At 41.6% G+C, this 22,749-nt stretch overlaps 1 protein-coding gene across 2 annotated transcripts in view; it reads left to right on the top strand.

Annotated features, from left to right (window-relative positions):
- Nucleotides 1-2,682: 2,682 nt before the first annotated feature.
- The window catches only part of tdp1 (tyrosyl-DNA phosphodiesterase 1), a 79,083-nt gene continuing 59,016 nt past the window's right edge, over nucleotides 2,683-22,749 (top strand). Inside the window, exons 1-10 of one of the 2 annotated variants that reach the window (XM_039009034.1) lie at nucleotides 2,683-2,903; nucleotides 6,258-6,943; nucleotides 7,043-7,086; nucleotides 7,197-7,252; nucleotides 9,952-10,048; nucleotides 10,527-10,561; nucleotides 14,587-14,679; nucleotides 17,338-17,508; nucleotides 17,685-17,763; nucleotides 17,945-18,121. In XM_039009034.1, the coding sequence (XP_038864962.1) occupies nucleotides 6,265-6,943; nucleotides 7,043-7,086; nucleotides 7,197-7,252; nucleotides 9,952-10,048; nucleotides 10,527-10,561; nucleotides 14,587-14,679; nucleotides 17,338-17,508; nucleotides 17,685-17,763; nucleotides 17,945-18,121 (1,431 nt within the window). In that variant the 5' untranslated portion in view covers nucleotides 2,683-2,903; nucleotides 6,258-6,264. Of the gene's footprint in view, nucleotides 2,904-6,192; nucleotides 6,944-7,042; nucleotides 7,087-7,196; nucleotides 7,253-9,951; nucleotides 10,049-10,526; nucleotides 10,562-14,586; nucleotides 14,680-17,337; nucleotides 17,509-17,684; nucleotides 17,764-17,944; nucleotides 18,122-22,749 lie in introns of those variants that run through there. The other variant, XM_039009035.1, reaches the window with a different exon arrangement.

Genomic DNA, 22,749 nt, shown 5'->3' with positions numbered 1-22,749 from the left:
TGACTAATACAATTTGATTTGAGATACGGAGGTATATAAGGAGTGCATGGTGACAGTATTGGAGGATTTGGCTATACTGACAGATCTATGGATAGCATAATTGCTTCTGTCAAACAGGTAGGCCTACCTCTTTTATTGAATAGGAAAAAAATAGGCTCCAACAGGGGCTTAGTCTAATACAGTGACAACTAAAATATCCCAATAACAATTTAGTCCAATCAACGTAAGCTAAATATGATGTCTGTCCATGTTTCTGATTTCAGTGTGTGTGCGCGTTCCTGCATGTAGAATAAACATGTTGACTCACCCTACTTGTAGAGAAACGCCAACGCCATCCTGCTCTCTTTCATGTTGACGAAACGGTCTATCACTCTGTCATACAGTTCACGCTTAAAAAAAAATTCTTAGGCTACCTGGCTAAAATGCTTACTCGCTAGCCTAACTTCCTTTCATGGGCAACATTAGCTAGTTAACATTAGTCTTCCACATCTAGCTACATATTGAACTTCCATCCTCTCAGGCCAGGGGCACAATGTACGAATTAATGGTTGGATCAGAATCGCAGTTCTAATCATTGGCCAGCACAGAGAATAAAGTAAAACCACAAGTCTAAATCCCTATCTCCGTCCATGGCTAATTTAGGAAAGGGCCTATTTTAGCTAGCTAGTCACTGGAGGACAACAATACAACGAGATGCAACAATTCAAGTTGTTTCTGTAAATGATATATGCTCTCGATGCAATTTGATTGGAGTGACACCACATCCAAACTGGCTTCCCCTGACACCTTTTTTTGTTGTGCCAGGACCATTCACAGTTGAGCTCACTCAGTTTAGCTCAGTGCTGATTGGCTATTATTTTATAAAAAATGTTTTATCAAGGGAGGCCAAATGCTATCTGGCTTCCCTTGCATTCAATGCTACGGTCGACAACAATGTCATACTCTTTTGGACCAGACAGCATCAGATAGATGGCATACACATACAGCGACAGAGGGGCACTGTATGCTCGCTCGGATGCATTCTCCGGTGAGATACGTTCAGCCTCTTGCGAATTGAAGGAAAATTATGAAACACAGAGAGATGAAATGTCACATCTTCTCCTGCTACACCCTCTTGTGTTCATCCGGTGTCTTCTTGACCTGCTGTTACTCCCCCAGTACACTCGCTCTCTCTCCCTCTCTGTGGGATTGTGTGGTTGGAGACAGGTGTGCTGGAGTCAGAGCAGATCCCTACCAGCTGCAACTCGTTCCATAATCAAGACCTCTACAAATACTCAGTCCTGCCACTTCCACTCTGCCAGATCGTAATCTCTGCTCAGTCAGTTTACTCTTCTAGCTATTTATGAGTATTCAAGATCCTGTTACTCTGCTGTGCCTGTTTCCCTGCCTGACGCTGTTTATCCTCTCATTGCAGTTTACCTCTCTGGCTCCTGTCTTCCGTTCCACATCTCACCACCCTACTACCCTGTTCTGGATTTAGCTCACCACCACTACCTTGGATTCCCCTCTGGACCTGTTTACCCGGTTCTACCCAGCTCACTCCAACCTCAGTCTCCACATCTGGTTTTCTACAACTCATCCAAGCTTCACTGAATCTGCACTCCATTACTCCCTGTGTTACAATAAACATCTTGGTTCATTCATCCCCGTTTCCTCGTCTGAGTCTGCTCTTGGGTTCCCCTGTGTCTCCGCCTATCACAAAAGATAAATTATTTAATGTTTTTAATTATTTAAAAAGATATTTGGGGGGGGGGGGGGGGGGGAACCTGGCTTCCCTTGGCATCCATGAATACACGCCACTGGTTATATAGCAATAGTGCTCACTCTGGTCTTGGCATGTAGGCTCTTGCCAACAGTTTGCAGATACAGTGTGGGTAGCCTACTACATAATGAGATTATTATGGACAAAATATTATTATTTGTATTTGTCAAAAGACAGCCAAGCATTGATCATCATGTCACCATAATAAGACCTTTGATATTTATTGGAAAGGAGTAATTGATTAATTTGAGGCATTTGACCCAAGTTGTTAGAAACATGAATACTTAAATAGCCCTACATTTTGTCAATCATTTCTAATAGTGCTTGAATAATAAATTAAGTAAATCTGTCATAATTTCAAGTAAAAATAACCTGTTTCCATTAGATGTAACTACTGTCCAACATTTAATGAAGTAGATCCAAATACGTAATTACTTGCATAAAAACTGTGGATGGAAACGTGGTTACTGACCTCCCAATAAAAAAGCTCTTCGCTTTGGGAGCGGAAAGAACGCCACCTGCTGGAGAAGACAGTATTTTGGTCCCAGTTATACCTCTCCCTTCACCTCAAGTACTGAAAATGTGGGTTAGACTTCCGGAAAAACAAAACGCATATGCAACTGCTGGACATCGGGCATAACTTGGTTTAACAATGCGGACGCCTTACTTCTGCTGAAGCTGAATCACAGTAAATGCTTTAAAGCCCATGTTTGCTTGATCTGGCAATGCAAGGTGATTGCTGTGGGGCCACTGCATTAATCGGATTCACCTGCAGAGCCTTGTAAGGCCACTGCAGATGTCAGATTGACCATGTAGCCTTTTTCAGTGTCGTGAAAAGCGATTGGGCTAAAAGTCAGCTCGCGTCACGAGATAGGAACTAATATTACTTACTTCATGTTTCGCTGGGGATGGACGTTTCAGTACACTGTTTAGCAAAACATGACAACGAGACGCTTCGAAAAATCGAAACATTTATCATTCAATAATATATTACATAGCTATCAGATTGGGTTACGCAATAAGCCACTTACGTTGGAAGTATTCACGTTCCTGGTATTAGATCAAAGATTTATGCATTGTTTTAGCAATATCTTTTGAGAAATTTGTCTAACCCGTAACTGCAACAATTCAACTCCTGGCAGTGAGTATTTCGCGCCACCACATCATTGAGTTGTTAATGACATCCTTCTTGCTGGCTGGCTAGTTAAATCATTACTTGCAATTAGTTTTGCATGTAGTTTTTATGTAGTTTGACTTTGAAAGCTATTTTCTCATTATCTTTTTTTGCAAGAATGTGCCTAGAAACTAAGTGGGCGTGTACGGTTTACAAAACAGTTCAGTGTATTTGTGAGTTATATGTGTTTTATTAAAGTCTGTGTGGCACTGACACTTTGCTGTACAGTGCAATCTCTTTCAATGTAACGTAAACTCACCCCATTCCGTACAAATGTGCGCAACCGCAACATTCAAAAGAGGCTACAAAGAAAACTAATGGGACTGTAGCAACTGTGTTGACTTCAAAATCGGGGGTGTGAACTAGGTTTCTATTCAAGCGTTGATCGACATGGTAATTGGTCTATAGGATTGGAGAAAAGTTGAAAAAACGGACCCGCATAAAGCAACTATTTCTGTCTTACAATCTCTCTCCACCAGGTGTAGCACTTCTCTCATCGTTTAAAAACAAGAAATGAACAGTGACGGGGTAAGGGGGATACCTAGTCATTTTTTGCGTCATCATTGCATGCGATCATCATTCTCAAAGCCGCTGTTTACTTCTAAGATCACTTTAGCACCGCCCTAAAAACCCGATTCAAATTCGACACAAACCTTCAAATAGGTATGTAATGACACATTAAATAAGCTCTTTATAGTGGTTTATTTACATTTTAGAAGCGATAAGGTGATAAGTTGGACAGATCGAGTGAAAAAAAGCAATTTTCCCACACAACATCTCTCCTTCTCACTATCACGCATTAGTTTCGCTTCCCCACCCGCCATTTATAAAAAGACCCGACGGGGCTCATTGCCTGCTTGAATTATACAGAAACGGGCAGCGTTTAGGTCATGTAATCGATTCTGTTGGAAAGGGGAGAAATTGTGCTTTACACTGGTATTGACATTACAGTTGATCTGGAAGTATTACGTTTTTGGGGCGCTAAAATAAGGGCAATTGTACGGACCAAGGCGATGTACGAGTTTACGTGAGTTTACGTTGGCAGTTATAGTAACGTTACAGTATTTCCCTTCTAATAATTAGAGGCTGAATTATTGGAGAATATCCAGTCGACCTCTGGGGATATCTTCCCCATGACTAGTGTAATGGCTATCATAGTCATACCCTGCTGTAGTATGTATTAGAGGTTGACCGATTATGATTTTTCAACGCCATACCGATTATTGGAGGACCAAAAAAAGCCGATACCGATTAATCGGCCGATTTATTTATTTGTAATAATGACAATTACAACAATACTGAATGAACACTTATTTTAACTTAATATAATACATCAATAAAATCAATTTAGCCTCAAATAAATAATGAAACATGTTCAATTTGGTTTAAATAATGCAAAAACAAAGTGTTGGACAAGAAAGTAAAATTGCAATATGTGCCATGTAAAAAAGCTAACGTTTAAGTTCCTTGCTCAGAACATGAGAACATATGAAAGCTGGTGGTTCCTTTTAACATGAGTCTTCAATATTCCCAGGTAAGAAGTTTTAGGTTGTAGTTACTATAGGAATTATAGGACTATTTCTCTCTATACCATTTGTATTTCATATATATTTGACTATTGGATGTTCTTATAGGCACTTTAGTATTGCCAGTGTAACAGTATAGCTTCCGTCCCTCTCCTCGCCCCTACCTGGGCTCGAACCAGGAACACATCGACAACAGCCACCCTCGAAGCATCGTTACCCATCGCTCCACAAAAGCCGCGGCCCTTGCAGAGCAAGGGGAACAACTACTCCAAGTCTCAGAGCGAGTGACGTCACCGATTGAATCGCTGTTAGCGCGCACCCCGCTAACTAGCTAGCCATTTCACATCGGTTACACCAGCCTCATCTCGGGAGTTGATAGGCTTGAAGTCATAAACAGCACAATGCTTGAAGCATTGCGAAGAGCTGCTGGCAAACCCTCGAAAGTGCTGTTTGAATGAATGCTTACGAGCCTGCTGCTGCCTACCATCGCTCAGTCAGACTGCTCTATCAAATATCAAATCATAGACTTAATTATAACATAATAACACACAGAAATACGAGCCTTTGGTCATAAATATGGTAGAATCCGGAAACTATCATTTCGAAAACAAAACGTTTATTCTTTCAGTGAAATACGGAACCGTTCCGTATTTTATCTAACGGGTGGCATCCCTAAATCTAAATATTGCTGTTACATTGTACAACCTTCAATATTATGTACAATTCTGGCAAATTAATTACGGTCTTTGTTAGGAATAAATGGACTACACACAGTTCGCAACGAGCCAGGCGGCCCAAACTGCTGCATATACCCTAACTGCTTGCACAGAACGCAAGAGAAGTGACAGAATTTCCCTAGATAAAAGAAATTCATGTTAGCAGGCAATATTAACTAAATATGCAGGTTTAAAAATATATACTTGTGTATTGATTTTAAAGAAAGGCATTGATGTTTATGGTTAGGTTTGGTGCAACGACAGTGCTAAATTATCACCCGTTTGGCGAAGTAGGATGTGATTCGATGAGAAATTAACAGGCACCGCATCGATTATATGCAACGCAGGACACGCTAGATAAACTAGTAATATCATCAACCATGTGTAGTTAACTAGTGATTATGTGAAGATTGATTGTTTTTTATAAGTTTAATGCTAGCTAGCAACTTACCTTGGCTTCTTGCTGCCCTCGCGTAACAGGTAGTCAGCCTGCCACACAGGCTCCTCGTGGAGTGCAATGTAAGGCAGGTGGTTAGAGCGTTGGACTAGTAACCGGAAGGTTGCAAAAACTAATCCCTGAGCTGACAAGGTAAAAATCAGTCGTTCTTCCCCTGAACAAGACAGTTAACCCACCGTTCCTAGGCCGTCATTGAAAATAAGAATGTGTTCTTAACTGACTTGCCTAGTTAAATAAAGGTGTAAAAAAAAATATATATATATTTTTTTTTTAATCGGCCAAATCGGTGTCCAAAAATACTGATTTCTGATTGTTATGAAAACTTGATATCGGCCCTAATTAATCGGCCATTCCGATTAATCGGTCGACCTCTATACCAGTAGTGGTAAAGGCCAAGTTATGTCGATAACATATACTTGCCCTATATATGTGGCCCCGAACCACAGTTCTAGGATCAGCCTTTCACCTCAATCCTAAACATAATATAATTAACTCGGGGGGGACAAAACAGACAGTAGATCAGTAACCAATTGTTCCTTTGATTGTGAAGCTGGCAACCATGGGCCTCCTGTTGCGAACTTCTGACCATGACCAATTAACGTTGACCTCTCACCTCTCGCAGATCAGAAATGTCACAGGCGAGTCAGCACGGGAAATGGACACTCTCCAGCAGCGATGACGACAACGATGACCCACTCCCTTCTGCCTCAAACAACAACAACAGCCCTCTGTTGTTTGGCAGCCCCCCGCCTGACCAACACACATCTTCAGTCTCTAACCACAACTCCCCCAAGATAGCCTCCAACTTCCACCAACCCAAACATGATCCTGATCCTCCACCTTCCATAGAGGTGAAACCTGAACCTAAATCTGACACAGTGACTGCTGCCCCCCCCCTCTCTATTGGCTCTGAGGCCAGACAGGCATCCCAGGCCAGCCAATTGAAGCCAGTAAAGTATGAATCCAACCAATCCAGACCCTTTCTGGCTGGTAAGAGGAAGAAGGATGATGATTCAATTTCCGGCTGGGCTCTCTCGGACAGTGATGATGATGATGACGACGATGATAAGGCTAAAGGTCAAAGTTCAGGACAGAAAGACCCACCACCCAAGAGGTCGAGCCCCAAGCTGAAGAAGGCAAAGGTGGCGGAAAGGCCTCCCAGCCCCCATGGCAGAACCTACTACATAGACGAACCAGATGACTTCTTTGAGACTAGCGTGCCTCCTGTCAATGACACCTACAGGTTCTACCTCAACAAGGTCACAGGGCTGGAGAAGAGGTACAACACTGGGGCTCTGCACATCAAAGGTGAATGAATACTCTCTCTGCTCTCATTTCTGTGTTGACAGTCGAGACTTGTATGACTCGCCAGGTAATCATCAGTGGGTTTTTGTGTCCTTATTTCAGAAATCCTCTCCCCTTTGTTCGGGACACTGAAGGAATCTGTGCAGGTATGAGATCATTGAGTTGCACTAGTACTGAAGTATGTTGCTCGGTTGACTCAAGGAGATGAAAGACAGTTTGCCTGTTTTAGTTATGTTCCCTGTCCTTTCTTTTGTAGTTCAACTACTGCTTTGACATTGCCTGGATGTTGCAGCAGTACCCGCCTGAGTTCAGGTAATGCCCTACTCTTTGTTAAGCTCAAACTATATACAGCAGACAATCATCTGATTCGGTTCCAACACCCCCAGAACCGAAAAGAAACACCCCGTGGCCCATCCTGCAATTCATATAAGGTGACCCCAGAAAGCCAGATGGAGATGTGTAAATGAGACTTTCATTCATATTAATCTATCATTTAGATATATTAGGCCTAATATTATTGTAACATAGGCTATAGCTAGGTTTCCATCCAATTGGCGCCATATTTCATGCGAATATTCTAAAATCCGCAAGAAAACAATATGGACCTTTTCCTACCAGAGATGTTTCCATCAAATTGACTTTTTGCAGATAAAAGAATTGTGCGCGATGACGTAGTACACATAAAAATAGCTTTTTGCAGTTAAATTCCCATGTTTCCATCGCATTTTCAAATCAACTAATGGTTTTCTCACAAAACAATGTTGCGTTATATAGCGAGTGTGCCCACTCCGGTATTGGCACGTGCGCGTATAGCCTACATGAGATTATTATGGACTAAAGAGCGAGATTATTTTCATGTGTCAAACGGCAGCCAAGCATGATGATCATTTCACCAGAATAAGACCCTCAATATTTATTGGAAAGGGGAATCAAGCTCCTCAACATGCACTTTCACCACTCTGTGAAGTTCCTAATTTATTTAATCTGTAGTGGGAGGACCACACATGTCATTTTATGACTCCAAGTTTACTTCCATATGAGGGTTATTATATTAATATTTACGCATAAAAGCGCTTCCACTGACCTTTCTCGCATTAGTAATTTTACCGACACAAAATAACCCACCTCGTCTTGCGTATTTTGTTTTGCCGACATTTGATAAGTTTACACACACATTTTCTGTTTCCATCAGGCCTGTCAGGACGTTTTTTTATCTGACATTAAAAAGGTTGGATGGAAACCTGGTTAATGCTGCAGTAAATGTACCTGTCACAAGGAATAAAGTTACCAGCTAAGATGATACATGCATTGTGAAATGTGCTCCATACTGAGATGTGGTGCCTTTCCCCACGAAAGACAGCACCAACGATATGGTTTGGGAACACACCTGCATTCTGTGGTGATCGGCTCATGATTTGCTAGTGTAAGGACGCCGAACCGACGAAAACATCCAATTCTCCGGGAGAATTTCAACCAATGGCTTGCAACCTGTGGAGGAAAGGGACTGTCATCCTCAGTGAATTTCAGAATTTTTAAAAATAGTGAAACATTAAAGTTATCTTTTTAAAATAAAACTATACTAAATATATTCACGTCAGCAAATAATTGATTAAAACACACTGTTTTACAATGGTCTACAATAGCCTCAATAGCACTCTGTAGGGTAGCACCATGGTGTAGCCGGAGGACAGTTCGTTTTCGTCCTCCATAGACTTACACAGTAATCATGACACGTTCCGGACCACGTTCTCCAACCTATCAGTTCTTGCAGCATGAACTGACATGTTGTCCACCCAATCAAAGGATTAGAGAATGAATGTAGTACTGAAAACATAAGCTACAGCTAGCCAGCACTGCAATGCATACAAAGTGGTGAGTATTTGACTCGGAGAGAGAACGAGAATAGTTGAACAGTTTAACATGTAAGAGTAGCGAGAGAGAGCTAGCTCTATTTAGTATTTTGTCACTTTCACATTCACTTACTTAGATAGCTAATGCAGCTAGCTCGTTTAACCTACTCAAACACCTGGCTCAAACAGAGAGTGATGCCATGTTGCTTAGCTGGCTATGGCTATCCAACACTGGAACTCTTCCAAGTCAAGATTAGAGCTGTTGCAGTGACCATATTACCGCCACACCGGCAGTCATTAGTCATGACCGCAGTAAAATCCTAGGTGACCGTTGAGTCACCGTAATCTCTTCTTATGCACTCTGGACATGTGTTGCTAACTTGCTAATGATCATCAGGTCACTACTCAGGTCTCAGGCCAGCATCCCGGAGTCGCCTTTTCACTGTTGACGTTGACGCTGGTGTTTTGCGGGTACTATTTAATGAAGCTGCCAGTTGAGGACTTGTGAGGCGTAGTACACAGCGAGTTTCAGAAGAAAGTTATTTGTTTCTGGCCATTTTAAGCCTGTAATCGAACCCACAAATGCTGATGCTCCAGATACTCAACTAGTCTAAAGAAGGCCAGTTTTATTGCTACTTTAATCAGAACAACAGTTTTCAGCTGTGCTAACATAATTGCAAAAGGGTTTTCTAATGATCAATTAGCCTTTTAAAATGATAAACTTAGCTAACACAACGTGCCATTGGAGCACAGAAGTGATGGTTGCTGATAATGGGCCTCTGTACCCCTATGTAGATTTCTGTATTTCTGTACATTTTATGTTATTTTAATGGACAAAAAATGTGCTTTTCTTTCCAAAACTAAGATATATTTCTAAGTGACCCTAACCTTTTGAACGGTAGTGTATATATTTATTTTCCAGACTCTGACATTGCTTGTTCTAGTATTTCTATATTTCTTAATTCCTTTTATTTTGGGGGGATTTGCGTATATTGTTAGGTATTACTGCACTGTTGGAGCTAGTAACATAAGCATTTCGCTACACCCGTGATAACATCTGCAAAGTATGTGTGCTCGACCAATAAAATGTCATTTGATGTGTTTAAACCCTGCTACTATTACTACTGGTGAAGGTGACGCCCTGGCCTGTCTGTTCTACAGAGACAAGCCTGTTCTGATTGTCCACGGAGACAAGAGAGAGGCCAAGGCCCGTCTGCTCCAGCAAGCCCAGCCGTACAGTCAAGTCCGCTTCTGCCAGGTAACACATCTCTAACCTTCTTGTCTTTTTCTCCTCCTCTGCAACCTCTCTTTTTTTACTTGCCCTTCTTCCGGGCTTCCCCTCTTATCTCAACTTACTTTCCTCATGCCTACTTCTCCTGTACCTTCCTCTCACTCTCCTCTTGCCCTTGTTTCCCATAAAAATATTCACAACATTGTGTCACATTGTAATTTACACCGTATCCCACCAGAGAGAGACATCGACTCCCAACATAAACTCAAACGAATCAAAAAAGCCTATTTCTTCTGCTCCATTCTCCTATTCTTTCATTCTTGACCTATTTTGAGGTATTATTTAAATCACAGTCTTCTGTAAAAGTTTTTGAAGTTAAGTAATTTACCTAATCGCCAAAAAGCAGTCTCTTACTGCTAGCCAGCCAACTGTAATGCATTATCCTAATGAGCCATCCCAGTGCCTCACCAGTGTTCATTTGGATTTCCTGTTTGTCTCCTAACAGGCCAAACTGGATATTGCTTTCGGAACACACCACACGTAAGTGTTCCTTTTCTCCCCTTGCACCATATATCATCCATGTACCTTTGTAATTTGATCGGGAGTTTTGAAGAATTGTCACACTGAGTTGGTTATGCGTATTTTCTACATCAAACGGTGGAGACGACGCGTAAGGCCTGAGCGGAATATGGTTTCATAGGTAAATGTGTTTAGTTGGTCTCTGAAGAACTAGCTCACAGAGTCAGGGCCAGGGTTCTCTTTTTTCTATTTTATTCAAAATGCTGTGGAGCTGGAGTGTAAACAAATGATGCTTTAGCTAAGTGTACCTTTTAATGCACATTAATGTTAACCGAGAGGAGCCAAGAGGAAGGATCTCAAATTGAAGGTAGCGCGCAAAAGTCACCTATCATACCCCCACTCAACATCCAAGTGAGCCTGCATCAGTATTCTGTACTATCGCCACTCCACCACCATTATAACACTCAATAACTACTCTAAATGTGAACATGAGAACAAACTGGAAGCCAGGTTGTCTGTTACATGAGATGATAACTGATTAGTGGGAAGCTACTTTGTATGCTACTTTCGTCTGATCTGTCTGTTAAGTCTTCATCTTAACTATTCTGTTTTATTCTACGTGTTAAACAGGAGAGCAAGTCTCTGTTTCCATTGTTGCATATTTATACGTTTGATTTCTCCCTGCTCCCCTGTCGCTGGGTTGAATGATTCTTCTGGTTTATTCAGGTACGCGGAGACTGAGGTTGGATGCCTCGGGGGGTGATCTCTCCCTGTTTGAGAGAGTTTGAAAGATTTCTGTAGCGGGTAAATAAAATATTGATGCCTAGATAATCCTCGTCTAACAGCCGTGTCTGCTCTGGTGGGTTGCACTTTGCTGCTCCGTGATTAGTTCGACCTCGGGCTGAAGAGAGAGAGAGAGAGACACACACACACACACACACACACAGAGAGTTACTTACACAATATTAGGCACACATACACAGAGAGGTACATACACACAGTCACAACAAGATGAGCAATCAGAGGAGCTCTCTCCTCTCGTCTCATTGAATCACAAAGAGGTTTTCCTCCAAGAGATAAATATAAATTATTTTTCAAATCCTCTTAACACAAGGTCTCATTTTAGTCTCCGTAGAAGTGTTTGACATTCATATATTTCACTGCTTGGAGTTTCTAAAAGGCATCTAATGGTATATTTTTCAAACCTGGAAAAACACCAAACCAATGTCTGTGAAACTTAAGTGTTTGTTACCTTCAGCTCCTCCAGTTCAATTGAGTTTTAACACATTAAACTGCAGGGCATTTCCATGCCAGAATGGCAAGTTTTTACATTTTATGCGCACAACCAACACAATGAATGGGAAAATGGATTCAAAGGAAAGGGTGATTTGCTGAATGTGCAATACTAAAGGAGGGCTGTGATTGGTTAATGGCCGATACAGTGCCTTCGGAAAGTATTCAGACCCCTTGAATTTTTCCACACTTTGTTACTTTTCAGCCTTATTCTGAAATTGATTAAATATAGTTTTTTCCCCTCAGCAGTCTACACACAATACCCCATAATGACAATGCAAAAACAGGTTTTTATAAATTTTTCCAAATGTTAAAAAACAAAAATACCTTATTTACATAAGTATTCAGACACTTTGCTATGAGACTAGAAATGGAGCTCCAGTGCACCCTGATTCCATTAATCATCCTTGAGATGTTTCTACAACTTGATTGGAGTCCACCTGTGGTAAATTCAATTGATTGGACATGATTTGGAAAGGCTCACACTTGTCTATCTATATAAGTTCCCACAGTTGACAGTGCATGTCAGAGCGAAAACCAAGCCATGAGGTCGAAGGAATTGTCCATAGAGCTCCGAGACAGGATTGTGTCGAGGCACAGATCTTGGCAAGGGTACCAAAACATTTCTGTAGCATTGAAGGTCCCCAAGAGCACAGTGGCCTCCTTCATTCTTAAATGGAAGAAGTTTGGAACCACCAAGACTCTTCCTAGAGCTGGCCGCCCGGCCGAACTGAGCAATCAGGGGAGAAGGGCTTTGCTCAGGGAGGTGACCAAGAACCCAATGGTCACTCTGACAGAGCTCTAGAGTACTCTGTGGAGATTGGAGAACCTTTCAGAAGGACAACCATCTCTGCTTGAGAAACAAGATTGTCTGGTCTGACGAAACCAGATTGAACTCTTTGGCCTGAATGCCAAGCGTCACGTCTGGAGGAAACCTGGCACCATCCCTATGGTGAACCGTGGTGGCAGCATCATGCTGTGGGGATGTATTTCAGCGGCAGGGCCTGGGAGACGATTCAGGATCGAGGCAAAGATGTACGTAGCAAAGTACAGAGAAATCCTTGCTCCAGAGCACTCATGACCTCAGACTGGGGCGAAGGTTCACCTTCCAACAGGACAATGACCCTAAGCACACAGCCAAGACAACGCAGGAGTGGCTTCGGGACAAGTCTCTGAATGTCCTTTAGTGGCCCAGCCAGAGCCCAGACATGAACCTGATATAACATCTCTGCAGAGACCTGAAAATAGCTGTACAGCGACGCTCCCCATCCAACCTGACAGAGCTTGAGAGGATCTACAGAGAGGAATGGGAGAAACTCTCCAAATACAGGTGTGCCAAGCTTGTAGAGTCATACCCAAGAAGACTCAAGGCTGTAATCGCTGCCAAATGTGCTTCAACAAAGTACTCCGTAATGGGTCTGAATACTTATGTAAATGTGATATTTAAGTTTTTATTTTTAATACATTTGCAAAAATGTCAACCTGTTTTTGCTTTGTAATTATGGGGTATTGTGTGTAGATTGATGAGGGGAAAAAAATATTTAATCAATTTTAGAATAAGGCTGTAACTTAACAAAATGTGGAAAAAGTCAAGGGGTCTGAATACTTTCCGAATGCATTGTAATGCCAAATTATATGTATAAAGAGAGCCCACTCCGGAAATTAGATGTGGAGTATGTGGAGTATAGTGTCAAAAAGGGTACTTTTGAGAGATTTACGTTTATATTTTTAATTGTCCGTAAAGAAATGTTATTTTTAACACTACTCATATTTCAGAGCACACGGTAAGGTTTCAAATGACACCAAGACTGGCTTTGTAGCATCGATAGACTCGTTGTGTAAGGCCCAAAATATGCCCTGGGTAATGCCCAAAAGATGCCCAGGGTAAGGCCCAAAAGATGCCCAGGGTAAGGCCCAAAAGATGCCCAGGGTAAGGCCCAAAAGATGCCCAGGGTAAGGCCTAAAAGATGCCCAGGGTAAGGCCTAAAAGATGCCCAGGGTAAGGCCTAAAAGATGCCCAAGATAAGGCCTAAAAGATGCCCAGGGTAGGGCCTAAAAGATTCCCAGGGTAGGGCCTAAAAGATGCCCAGGGTAAGGCCTAAAAGATGCCCAGGGTAGGGCCTAAAAGATGCCCAGGGTAAAGGCAAAAAGATGCCCAGGGTAGGGCCTAAAAGATGCCCAGGGTAAAGCCAAAATGTCACACGTTTTCTTAAACTTGAATCAATCGTTTCTCAATAGTAATGTTGAATACAGACTTTGAAGGTATGCCGAACATTCTTCCCCCAAAGGACCTTTTATTTATTTTATTTCAGGAAAATCCAAAACATCATAAATATCTTTGAGCCATCCTGGCGTGAAATTGCCCTAGTAGCTAAAATGCACTTAGTGTGTATATCCCTCAGAATACTGATGTGGTGGAATTATGTACTCTCTTCGTTCTATGAGGGCTATTACTTTGTATTAATGCTACAGGATAGATTGTGTGAATGACCCTGGAAAGGTATGGTAGATTCGCCAGCTGAGTTTAAGGAAGGTTTCAGGAGTTTGATAATACATGAGATACATTATACTAAACAGAGCAGTGAAGATGGTGTCGCATCTTAATCAGATTCACTGGATAAATACAGGATACAAATCTGCAAAGTCTCTTGAAGTTGAATGTTGTTGTGGTTCAGTTGTTTGTATGTGTGTGGTGCATCTGCGTGCACGTTTGTGTCCTCAATTGACATGTGTCCTCCATCTTGTGGTGTCAGGAAGATGATGTTGCTGTGGTACGAGGAAGGCTTCAGAGTGGTCATCCTTACCTCCAACATGATCAGAGCGGACTGGTACCAGAAAACACAGGGGTGAGTCTCTGACAGTGGCCATGTTTGAAGACTACCATTTCTATAGACTGATTGCTATGCCAGGTGACAGTTTCTACACTCTCAGTTGAGATGAGGTGAACTTCAACTTCATCATTCTGTTGTTAATTATAAAGTTATTGATGTCCTGTTTTTGCCCAGGTTTCTTGCAATTGCCGGAGAACCAGGTGTCTTTAAAGTTGTTAGTTTGGTTAAAAAAAGAACACAACATTAGCCTCATGTCTGAGTTGAATAGCTGTCGTCGTGATTCATTCCCACGTTAATAACACATTTTCTCTTGGTTTCCATGACAACTCACTCAGCAAGCTGAAATGAGGCGCCTTTTATACCCAAATAGTAACGGGGCACGTTTTTCATTTTTTGGGCCAAAACCTTTCATAGGAATGAACCTGCACTGATTATTTTACAGAACCACATAGGTCTATTCAATATCTCTGCAGTTCATCTCTCTACTCTCTTACACAAACAGTAGAGATGTAATCATCCCATTTTTGTTGTATTCTTTCATTCAGGTGATTCCCTCAGATGATTTACTTTCTACTCCGCCTCTCCCTAACCCTTGAAACCAGCTCCATTAGAGAGACTAACAGAGAGAGCAGCATTAGCAGAACTATAGTTTGGCTTCTCCTTCGCCTTACTCCTTCCTGCCTTACCTGAATACGGTTTCTCACTCTCTCTTCTCTCCCTGTCTCTCCACACACACACAGAGATACTCTCAAAATCACATTCACTTTTACTCTATCTGATCATCATGTTGAAGAAGTTGTAGTATATGTTTGGTTTTGGAATCTACCTAGAAAGGCTTCCTGGTGTCTGGAATCCATATTGATGAGCTCTGTTTTGTTCTATTTTGTAGCAGCCTGCCCTGTCATTGGGGTCACATCTAGGGATGCGCCGCTATGACATTTTTGGCCGATACCAATATCCGATATTTTCCTTGCCAAAACCCTAATTCCTATAACCGATATAAAAAAAAAATGCGGCCTTTTGGCGTTTTAAGCGTTCTAGTACAGTTAAATAGTTGAAACACACACTGACCAAAAAGTTATTTTGTTGGCATTTACGTATGTCCACATTACCAGTAAAACATAATCAAAACCAATTTCTTTCACTTACTTGCTGTGCTGTTCTGTTATTCATTTGTTCAGTCGTTTCATTCTCAACCAGGATTTCATCATACATGTCAAGCAGTGAAGTTTCAGCTCGGTCTGTCCATGGGTCCTCTTCCTCGGTCTGGCTGTTTCCATCTGGTCCAGCTGTGTCTAACATTTCACGTAAATCCTGTTTCTTGTCTGCATCGAAGTAGCGGTCCTTGTACCTAGCATCGAGCATGGTGGCGACACAGTAAAGAGGCTCAGAGAGAATGCCATCGAATGGCTTATTCACAGCCTCTAGTAGAGTACTTTTGCACGTTTTAACCCCGCGGTTTGTGTCGGCAGTTTTGTTGAGCAGGCGTTTCAATGCCATGACGGAGGGTTTCACGTCTGCTGCAGACGCAGTTGATGAGCTTATTTCTCGAGTCGGTTGTTCAAATGGAGCTAGGATTGTGTTCATGTTTTCAAGTTTCAAACGTTGTCAAATTCCATTGAAATAGCAGCAGCGGTATGAGAACCGGCACATTCCTGAGCATGCAATACGGCTTTCCTCAGTACGAAATCCTCGTCGACCCACCATTGCTGGTCCAAATGTCAGTTGTGAAGCTAATAGCAGTAGCTCATGGATATGATTTTCAACAATACTGTGTAACTCCGGTAGGGCAACATCTGAAAAATAGCGCCTACTTGGTAGTGTGTACCAGGGCTCGAAGTGCTCGACCAGTCGGCGAAAGCCAACATCATCCACGACAGAGAACGGTTGATTGTCAAGGGCAATGAATTCCATTATCTTGGCCTTTATGGATTTCGCCTTTGAGTTGTCTCGCTGAAATTATCTTACTCTTTCAAATGACTGCTCGACTTGAACTTGTTTAGTTGTTGGAAGTGTACGCTTAGTTTTTTTGTTTTTTGTGCTTTTGTTCTAAGTAGTCGCTGAACGTCTGGGCCTGAATCACTTTCAAATGAAACTTAAAGATAGATCCACACAGCAGACATTGTGGGCTAGGTTAGGAATGCTGTGTTGCACGTGTAGCGCTGTCTTTTTCGTGCCGTCATTACGTCATCTACCTACGTTATATAGGTATGCACGTCAGCTTTGACATCGCCGTTAAACGACACATCAGGCCGATGTTAGCATTTTGTTAGCTAATATCGGCCGATTCCGATATGCTCACTGATATATTGCGCATCCCTAGTCACATCACACACGCTTGCAATGTCTATCACCCCACCCTGGCTTTCAGCCTCTGTCATGCTGTGGATGACTAAAGGAATATTATGGAGGGTGTGTTGATGTTGTGAGATTGTCTCGCTGTGTCTATTTTGTCTAAAATGGAGAATGAAAAACACGTCATTGCTCCCCTGAGGGGAAATGCAGACTCATGGGGATTCATCAGAACACTGATGACTAGGGGTTGTATTATTGTAATGTGTGCAGTAATATTTATCAGATGTTGTATTGTGACAGTATCTTTCTGTGTGTGTTTGTGTTTGTGTGTGTGTGTGTGTGTGTGTGTGTGTGTGTGTGTGTGTGTGTGTGTGTCAGGTTGTGGATGAGTCCTCTGTATTTACGGTTACCCAAGGGGAGTCCAGAGACAGCGGGGGAGTCTCCCACCCTTTTCAAGCGGGACCTCCTGGAGTACCTGGGGGCCTATCGTGCCCCCGAAATCACCGACTGGATCCAGAGGATCAGAGAGCATGACCTGTCTGAGACCAGGTGAGACGATGTTGATCGATGATCATGTTCAATTGGCATGACGCAGCTGAAAACATTTGACACATATTAGGTACTAGCGTGTCCATAATAACTCATTTTGGGGGGTTTTCCCACTTCATGCCAACTGAACTGGACCCATTTGAGATGTTGACAGCTCCTACCTCTCTTCTCCTCAGGGTGTATCTGATAGGTTCCACTCCAGGGAGGTACTTGGGCTCAGACATGGAGAGGTGGGGTCACCTGAGGTTGAGAAAAGTAAGAGTTCTTCTCTTGCTTCTATCTTATACATTCTCAGATGAAGTAGTAGTGCCATTTTCGAGTGCTCTATGTCAGGGTTGGATGGCTGCATTTTGTTTTGTAGGCTTTTGTTCCAGCCCAGCACTAACGCGTGTGTTCCTCAGTTCTGACCCTGTCTCTGTGTCTCTCTCTTGTATAGCTGTTGCGCGACCACACGCGGCCCATCCCCGACGAAGAGAAGTGGCCTGTCATTGGTCAGTTCTCCAGCATCGGCTCCATGGGGTTGGACAAGACCAAGTGGCTGGCAGGGGAGTTCCAGCGCACTCTGACCACCCTGGGCAAATCGTCTCTTCGCCCAGATCCCCCAATGCACTTGGTACGTTCTATAAATCACCCATATTGTACTAGTCCCCCTCTGTATATATTTTAGTTGGTATGTTCCAAAAACCTGCCACTGTAACTCTATCGTCTCTAACTGGCCACTCTGGAGAGGGTTGCAATCAGCACCGGCCCTGAATACACAAGGGTTTGAAATGTGGTTAGTTATGTCAGTCACTGACTGTCACTCACAGTCACTCAATGACAGTGACTCAATTAGCCCATGTCAGCAAACATTTTTTAGATTGGTAAGTAAGTATAGCCAGCTATCTAAATCTTGTTATAATTATGGCAAATTTCCAACAGGACACGCAGGGCATGTGCCTAGGGGCCCTGACCTCCAGGGGGCCCCCATTTTAGATTTTTTTTAGTCACTTTCACTCAGATATCCTATTAACATGGCATAAGTCATGGAAAAATGTGTAGAATTGTAGGAAATGAGCTTTTAAACTGCAAAAATGTCTCTACCCCATGGCAAAATGTGTAGAATTGCATGATGTTAGTTATAAAGTTTCAAAGTGTTCTTTCTGCCCTTTGGCAAAATGTGTAGAATTACAGAATTTGCCTTTAAACTGCAAAATGTTCTCTCCTCTGTTAAGCGGGGCGCCACTAAAATGTTTTGCCAGCGAGGTGGGGGCCAACCAAATATTGCTTAAGGCCCCCCAAAAGGCTAGAGCTGGCCCTAGTGGCATTCAATGATTTATATATACACTAGATGACTGATATTGGGCGCTGCTCCTTTCTTGTACTTGATTGATGAATTAAGGTCACTGATTAGTAAGGAACTAATCAGTGATCATCTGGTTGTCTAATCACCTGGTTGTCTAGAGCTGTGTTTTGAATACCCATACAAACATACTGTATACTACATACTTAATGAGTATATACATATACTATTAGTTAATTTTAGTATACTGTAAACGAACAGTATCCTTTCAGTTGAGCGTACTAGCGCTTTGCTTGTCTACCGGAAGTTGATGCTGTTGCTATGCAACCTCTTGCTACCTTGTTAGCATAACATATTACTAGCTACACATTTTACGACTTCGGGTGTGGTCTTAAATTCAATCTGGAGTGCCAGAGTGTTGTCAAATTGTCAGTTTGTAAATTCAGAGCACACACTGGACACTCTGGCCGAGGAGTAGGGTTGACTCGAGCGTTCTGACCTTAGCTTGGACGCTTGACTGCTGTTTTAACTGGCTAACGTTGGCTAGCTTGCTAGCTACTTCCAGACACAAATGAGAGAACATGGTCACTCTGACCAATTTACTCACCCGAGCAGAGCTGATTAGGCTGTTTACATGTTATCCAGAGTGTGGTGACTAACTTTGCTGCTGGCATGAATTGAATTAGGCTTTTTTGCTGATGTTTACTGACACCGGTCATATTCAACAAGGGTTGAGTGTTTGTAAATTCATCAGTTATTCTGCGCTCTGGTACACTCAAACGAGAGTGCTCTGAAATCGGAGCAGATAGCCAGAGAGAATTTACGAAAGCACCCGAAGTCCATTGAGAACGCACAACGACTATACTACTTAGCTAAGCTAAGAATGACGGGAATAATCAAGTAAATTAAGATTGGGTAGTTAGCCTATAGTTAATATACTGGCAAGTTTGATGTATTAGTAGACAACTAACGTTAGGTAGCTAGCTAACATACTGGGACATATTGCTGTAATGATATGCGGTTCGTTATGATAGCGTAGCTAATAAATTGTCAGCCAACATAACGTGTAATGTAACTTATTTGAAAAGTCATTACTTTATTACATTGCTCAACATTTTCTTAACATTTGTCATAATTAGTTAAAGCAATGAATTTGTATCTGCTCTCGTTGGACTTCGGCTGTATATATTCCGCAATTTTCTTCAAATCGCCCATTTCAAACCGCCCATTTTCTGAAGAATTGCATGATGGGCTCTAAAAGCACGGAAATAGTGCCTCTGCTTGTATACTTCGTATTTTGGCTAATGTAGTACAACATCCGGGAACTTTTTGGCATACTAACTATATCCATACTCTGACCAATAAGCATACTATATACTCAATTTACATCACAAATAGCACAGTTATTGCGGTTAGTGTGAGTATTTGAACACAGCTTAGGTCTTATTTGAAATGAAAAAACCAAAACCAGCAGACACTAGGCCTTCCACGGAATGAGTTTGACACCCCTGCCATGCACAATGTTATCGCCCACTAGCGGCCATTCAAAATATTGTACAAAAAAAGTAGAGCCTGGGCTGCAGAGTCTCTGCTGTCCTCAAAACTGCATAATTATAAACTGTTTTGCATTTTATCCTCATCCTCCTCTCTTATTAGGCCTAGGATACTATATGTGTTGTAGGTAAGGTTGCACATTGCTAGAATAATATGGCAATAGGCCTAAGCCAACTACGCATTTCTTTCATAAGCTTTCCTCAGCTGTTGCCTATATATTTTTTTGACTCCTCATCAGATTTTTCAATCTTAGTATTGTTTGCTCAATTTCACTTCTTGTGGCCTAAAATATTTGTCATTCAAAATAAATCTGTGAATGAGAATAGCATAGACTCAGATTGTCATAATTATTATTCTTAAAAGCTGCAGCTTTCGGACATGAAACACTTTTTATTCGAATAATTTGGAAAATACTTTCATTTGTCTTAATGCTTTTATGATATTTCAGTTAGTAGGATTAGGCTTTTGGCCGTCTGGTTCGCTATGGCAAGAAAGGATATATTTTCTGGTCTTGTATGCATAATTCCTGTCCTATAATGCTTTGCTCAGCTGTAACGTTTGTTCAAATTTCTCATTCGATTTTTTTTTATCTTGCTGTTCTCTCATTATTACCTTAGGCCTCCCATGTTTTGGGGTTTTTCAAAAACAACTTAACTTTCTGAGAGAGCCTAGAACTCTGTTAGATTCATTTGTTTGATCATGAAATCGCACGGCAGGAGAAATCTAGCCTGCATTAAACTGAAAGTGGCTTAATAGGCCAAGTCATGTTCATATAAAATGGAGAGAAAATAGAAAATCCCTTGCTTTGTGTAAATACAACATATTTATTCAAATGGGCTATAGAAAATAGGCAATTTACACAATGTCAGCCATACACTGCCCTGCTGTGCACTGCGTCAGCACCGCTGCTTAATCCAATTCTGATCAGAGTAATTGTTTGAAAAAGCTCTGCCATGTCAGCATTCCCCCCCCCGATTGGTACGATAGTCTAGCGGCCAGCTATCTAAAATTGTAGTAAGCATGGTCGATTTACCGACTGGGGGGTGGTGGTGGGCCCATTGATCATCAGATATCATATTAAAAACTGCAAACATTTGTCTCCACCCTATTGCAAAATGTGTAGAATTGCAGGAAATGATCTGTAATACTGTTCATTTTTCTCTCCGCCCCATGGCAAAATTAGTAGAAGTGTTTGTGTGGATGTGGGTACGCAGACCCACGAGCCACCGCGGCCCCTCTTGAAGAGTTACGATTCATCAAAGTTGCCCATCCCTGCCTTGATATATACTTTTTAATTATATTATGTAAGCTAAATATAAAACATTAAATATATTAAAATATTTTACTTAAAGTATAATTTTGAGATTACTAATGTTACTGTCCCCACTACAACAACCAAAAATACTTTAAATACATATAATTTTGTCCTTGAAACATTTTAATTGAAATACTGTATAATTCTATTCATTCCTATAGAGGACTGCTCCTACGGGGGAGTGACAAAATGGATTCAAAGCTTCTCAATGGCCAATACATAGCATCAGCAATCCAGTCTTTATCTACATCATTGCTTTAAACCCACACTTACAAATATTATTCAAGTTACTGTATCCACTCAAGACTCGGGTGCCTTAGTTAAAAGAACAGCATTGTGCAAGAAGAACACTCAACACATTGTTAATAACGTCTTAGTGATTCTTCTTTTTTCAATTTTCGCCTAAAATGACATACCCAAATCTAACTCCCTGTAGCTCAGGACCTGAAGCAAGGATATAAATATTATTGGTACCATTTGAAAGGAAACACTTTGAAGTTTGTGGAAATGTGAATTGAATGTAGGAGAGAAAAAATCAATAGATCTGGTAGAAGAAAATACAAAGAAAAAACGAACCGTTTTTTTTTCTTCCACCACCATCTTTGAAATGCAAGAGAAAGGTCCCAGTTCTAGCCATCACTCTGGTTGTAATTTCGATGGTGTCCACAAGATGGCAGCCGTGTATGTGCAAAGTTTCAGACGGATAACTTGAAGTATGAGCGAGCTACATGACATTTAGTGTGAAGTAACCCAGGTACATATGGGCAAATCGTGAAGGAGACATTTGCATTCATACTACATTTTTCTGCAAGAATATCGTCAAATCTGTATACTTGGACTTTGATTTAGCTTTTCCAGTATTAGTAGCCGTATTATAAGTTCAACATTTGCAAAACAGCCAGTTTTTATAACTTCATAACTCTGAATATTCTTATTTTTGTCCGAAAGGAAAAGGCATGCTGTCGCACAAGGTTAGTAGCTATATTTTACGACAGATACATGGTTTCCGGATACTTCCGTGAAGCCCAGCTCATTGGCTATCTAGCTAGCTTTGTTTGACCCCGATTTGGTGCTTATTTGACAAAGTTAA

The sequence above is a fragment of the Salvelinus namaycush genome, chromosome 15 (assembly GCF_016432855.1).
Source record: "Salvelinus namaycush isolate Seneca chromosome 15, SaNama_1.0, whole genome shotgun sequence".
Lineage (NCBI taxonomy): Eukaryota > Metazoa > Chordata > Actinopteri > Salmoniformes > Salmonidae > Salvelinus > Salvelinus namaycush.
The sequence above is the reverse complement of the archived record's forward strand: the minus strand, read 5'-3'. Positions and strand labels throughout refer to the sequence as shown.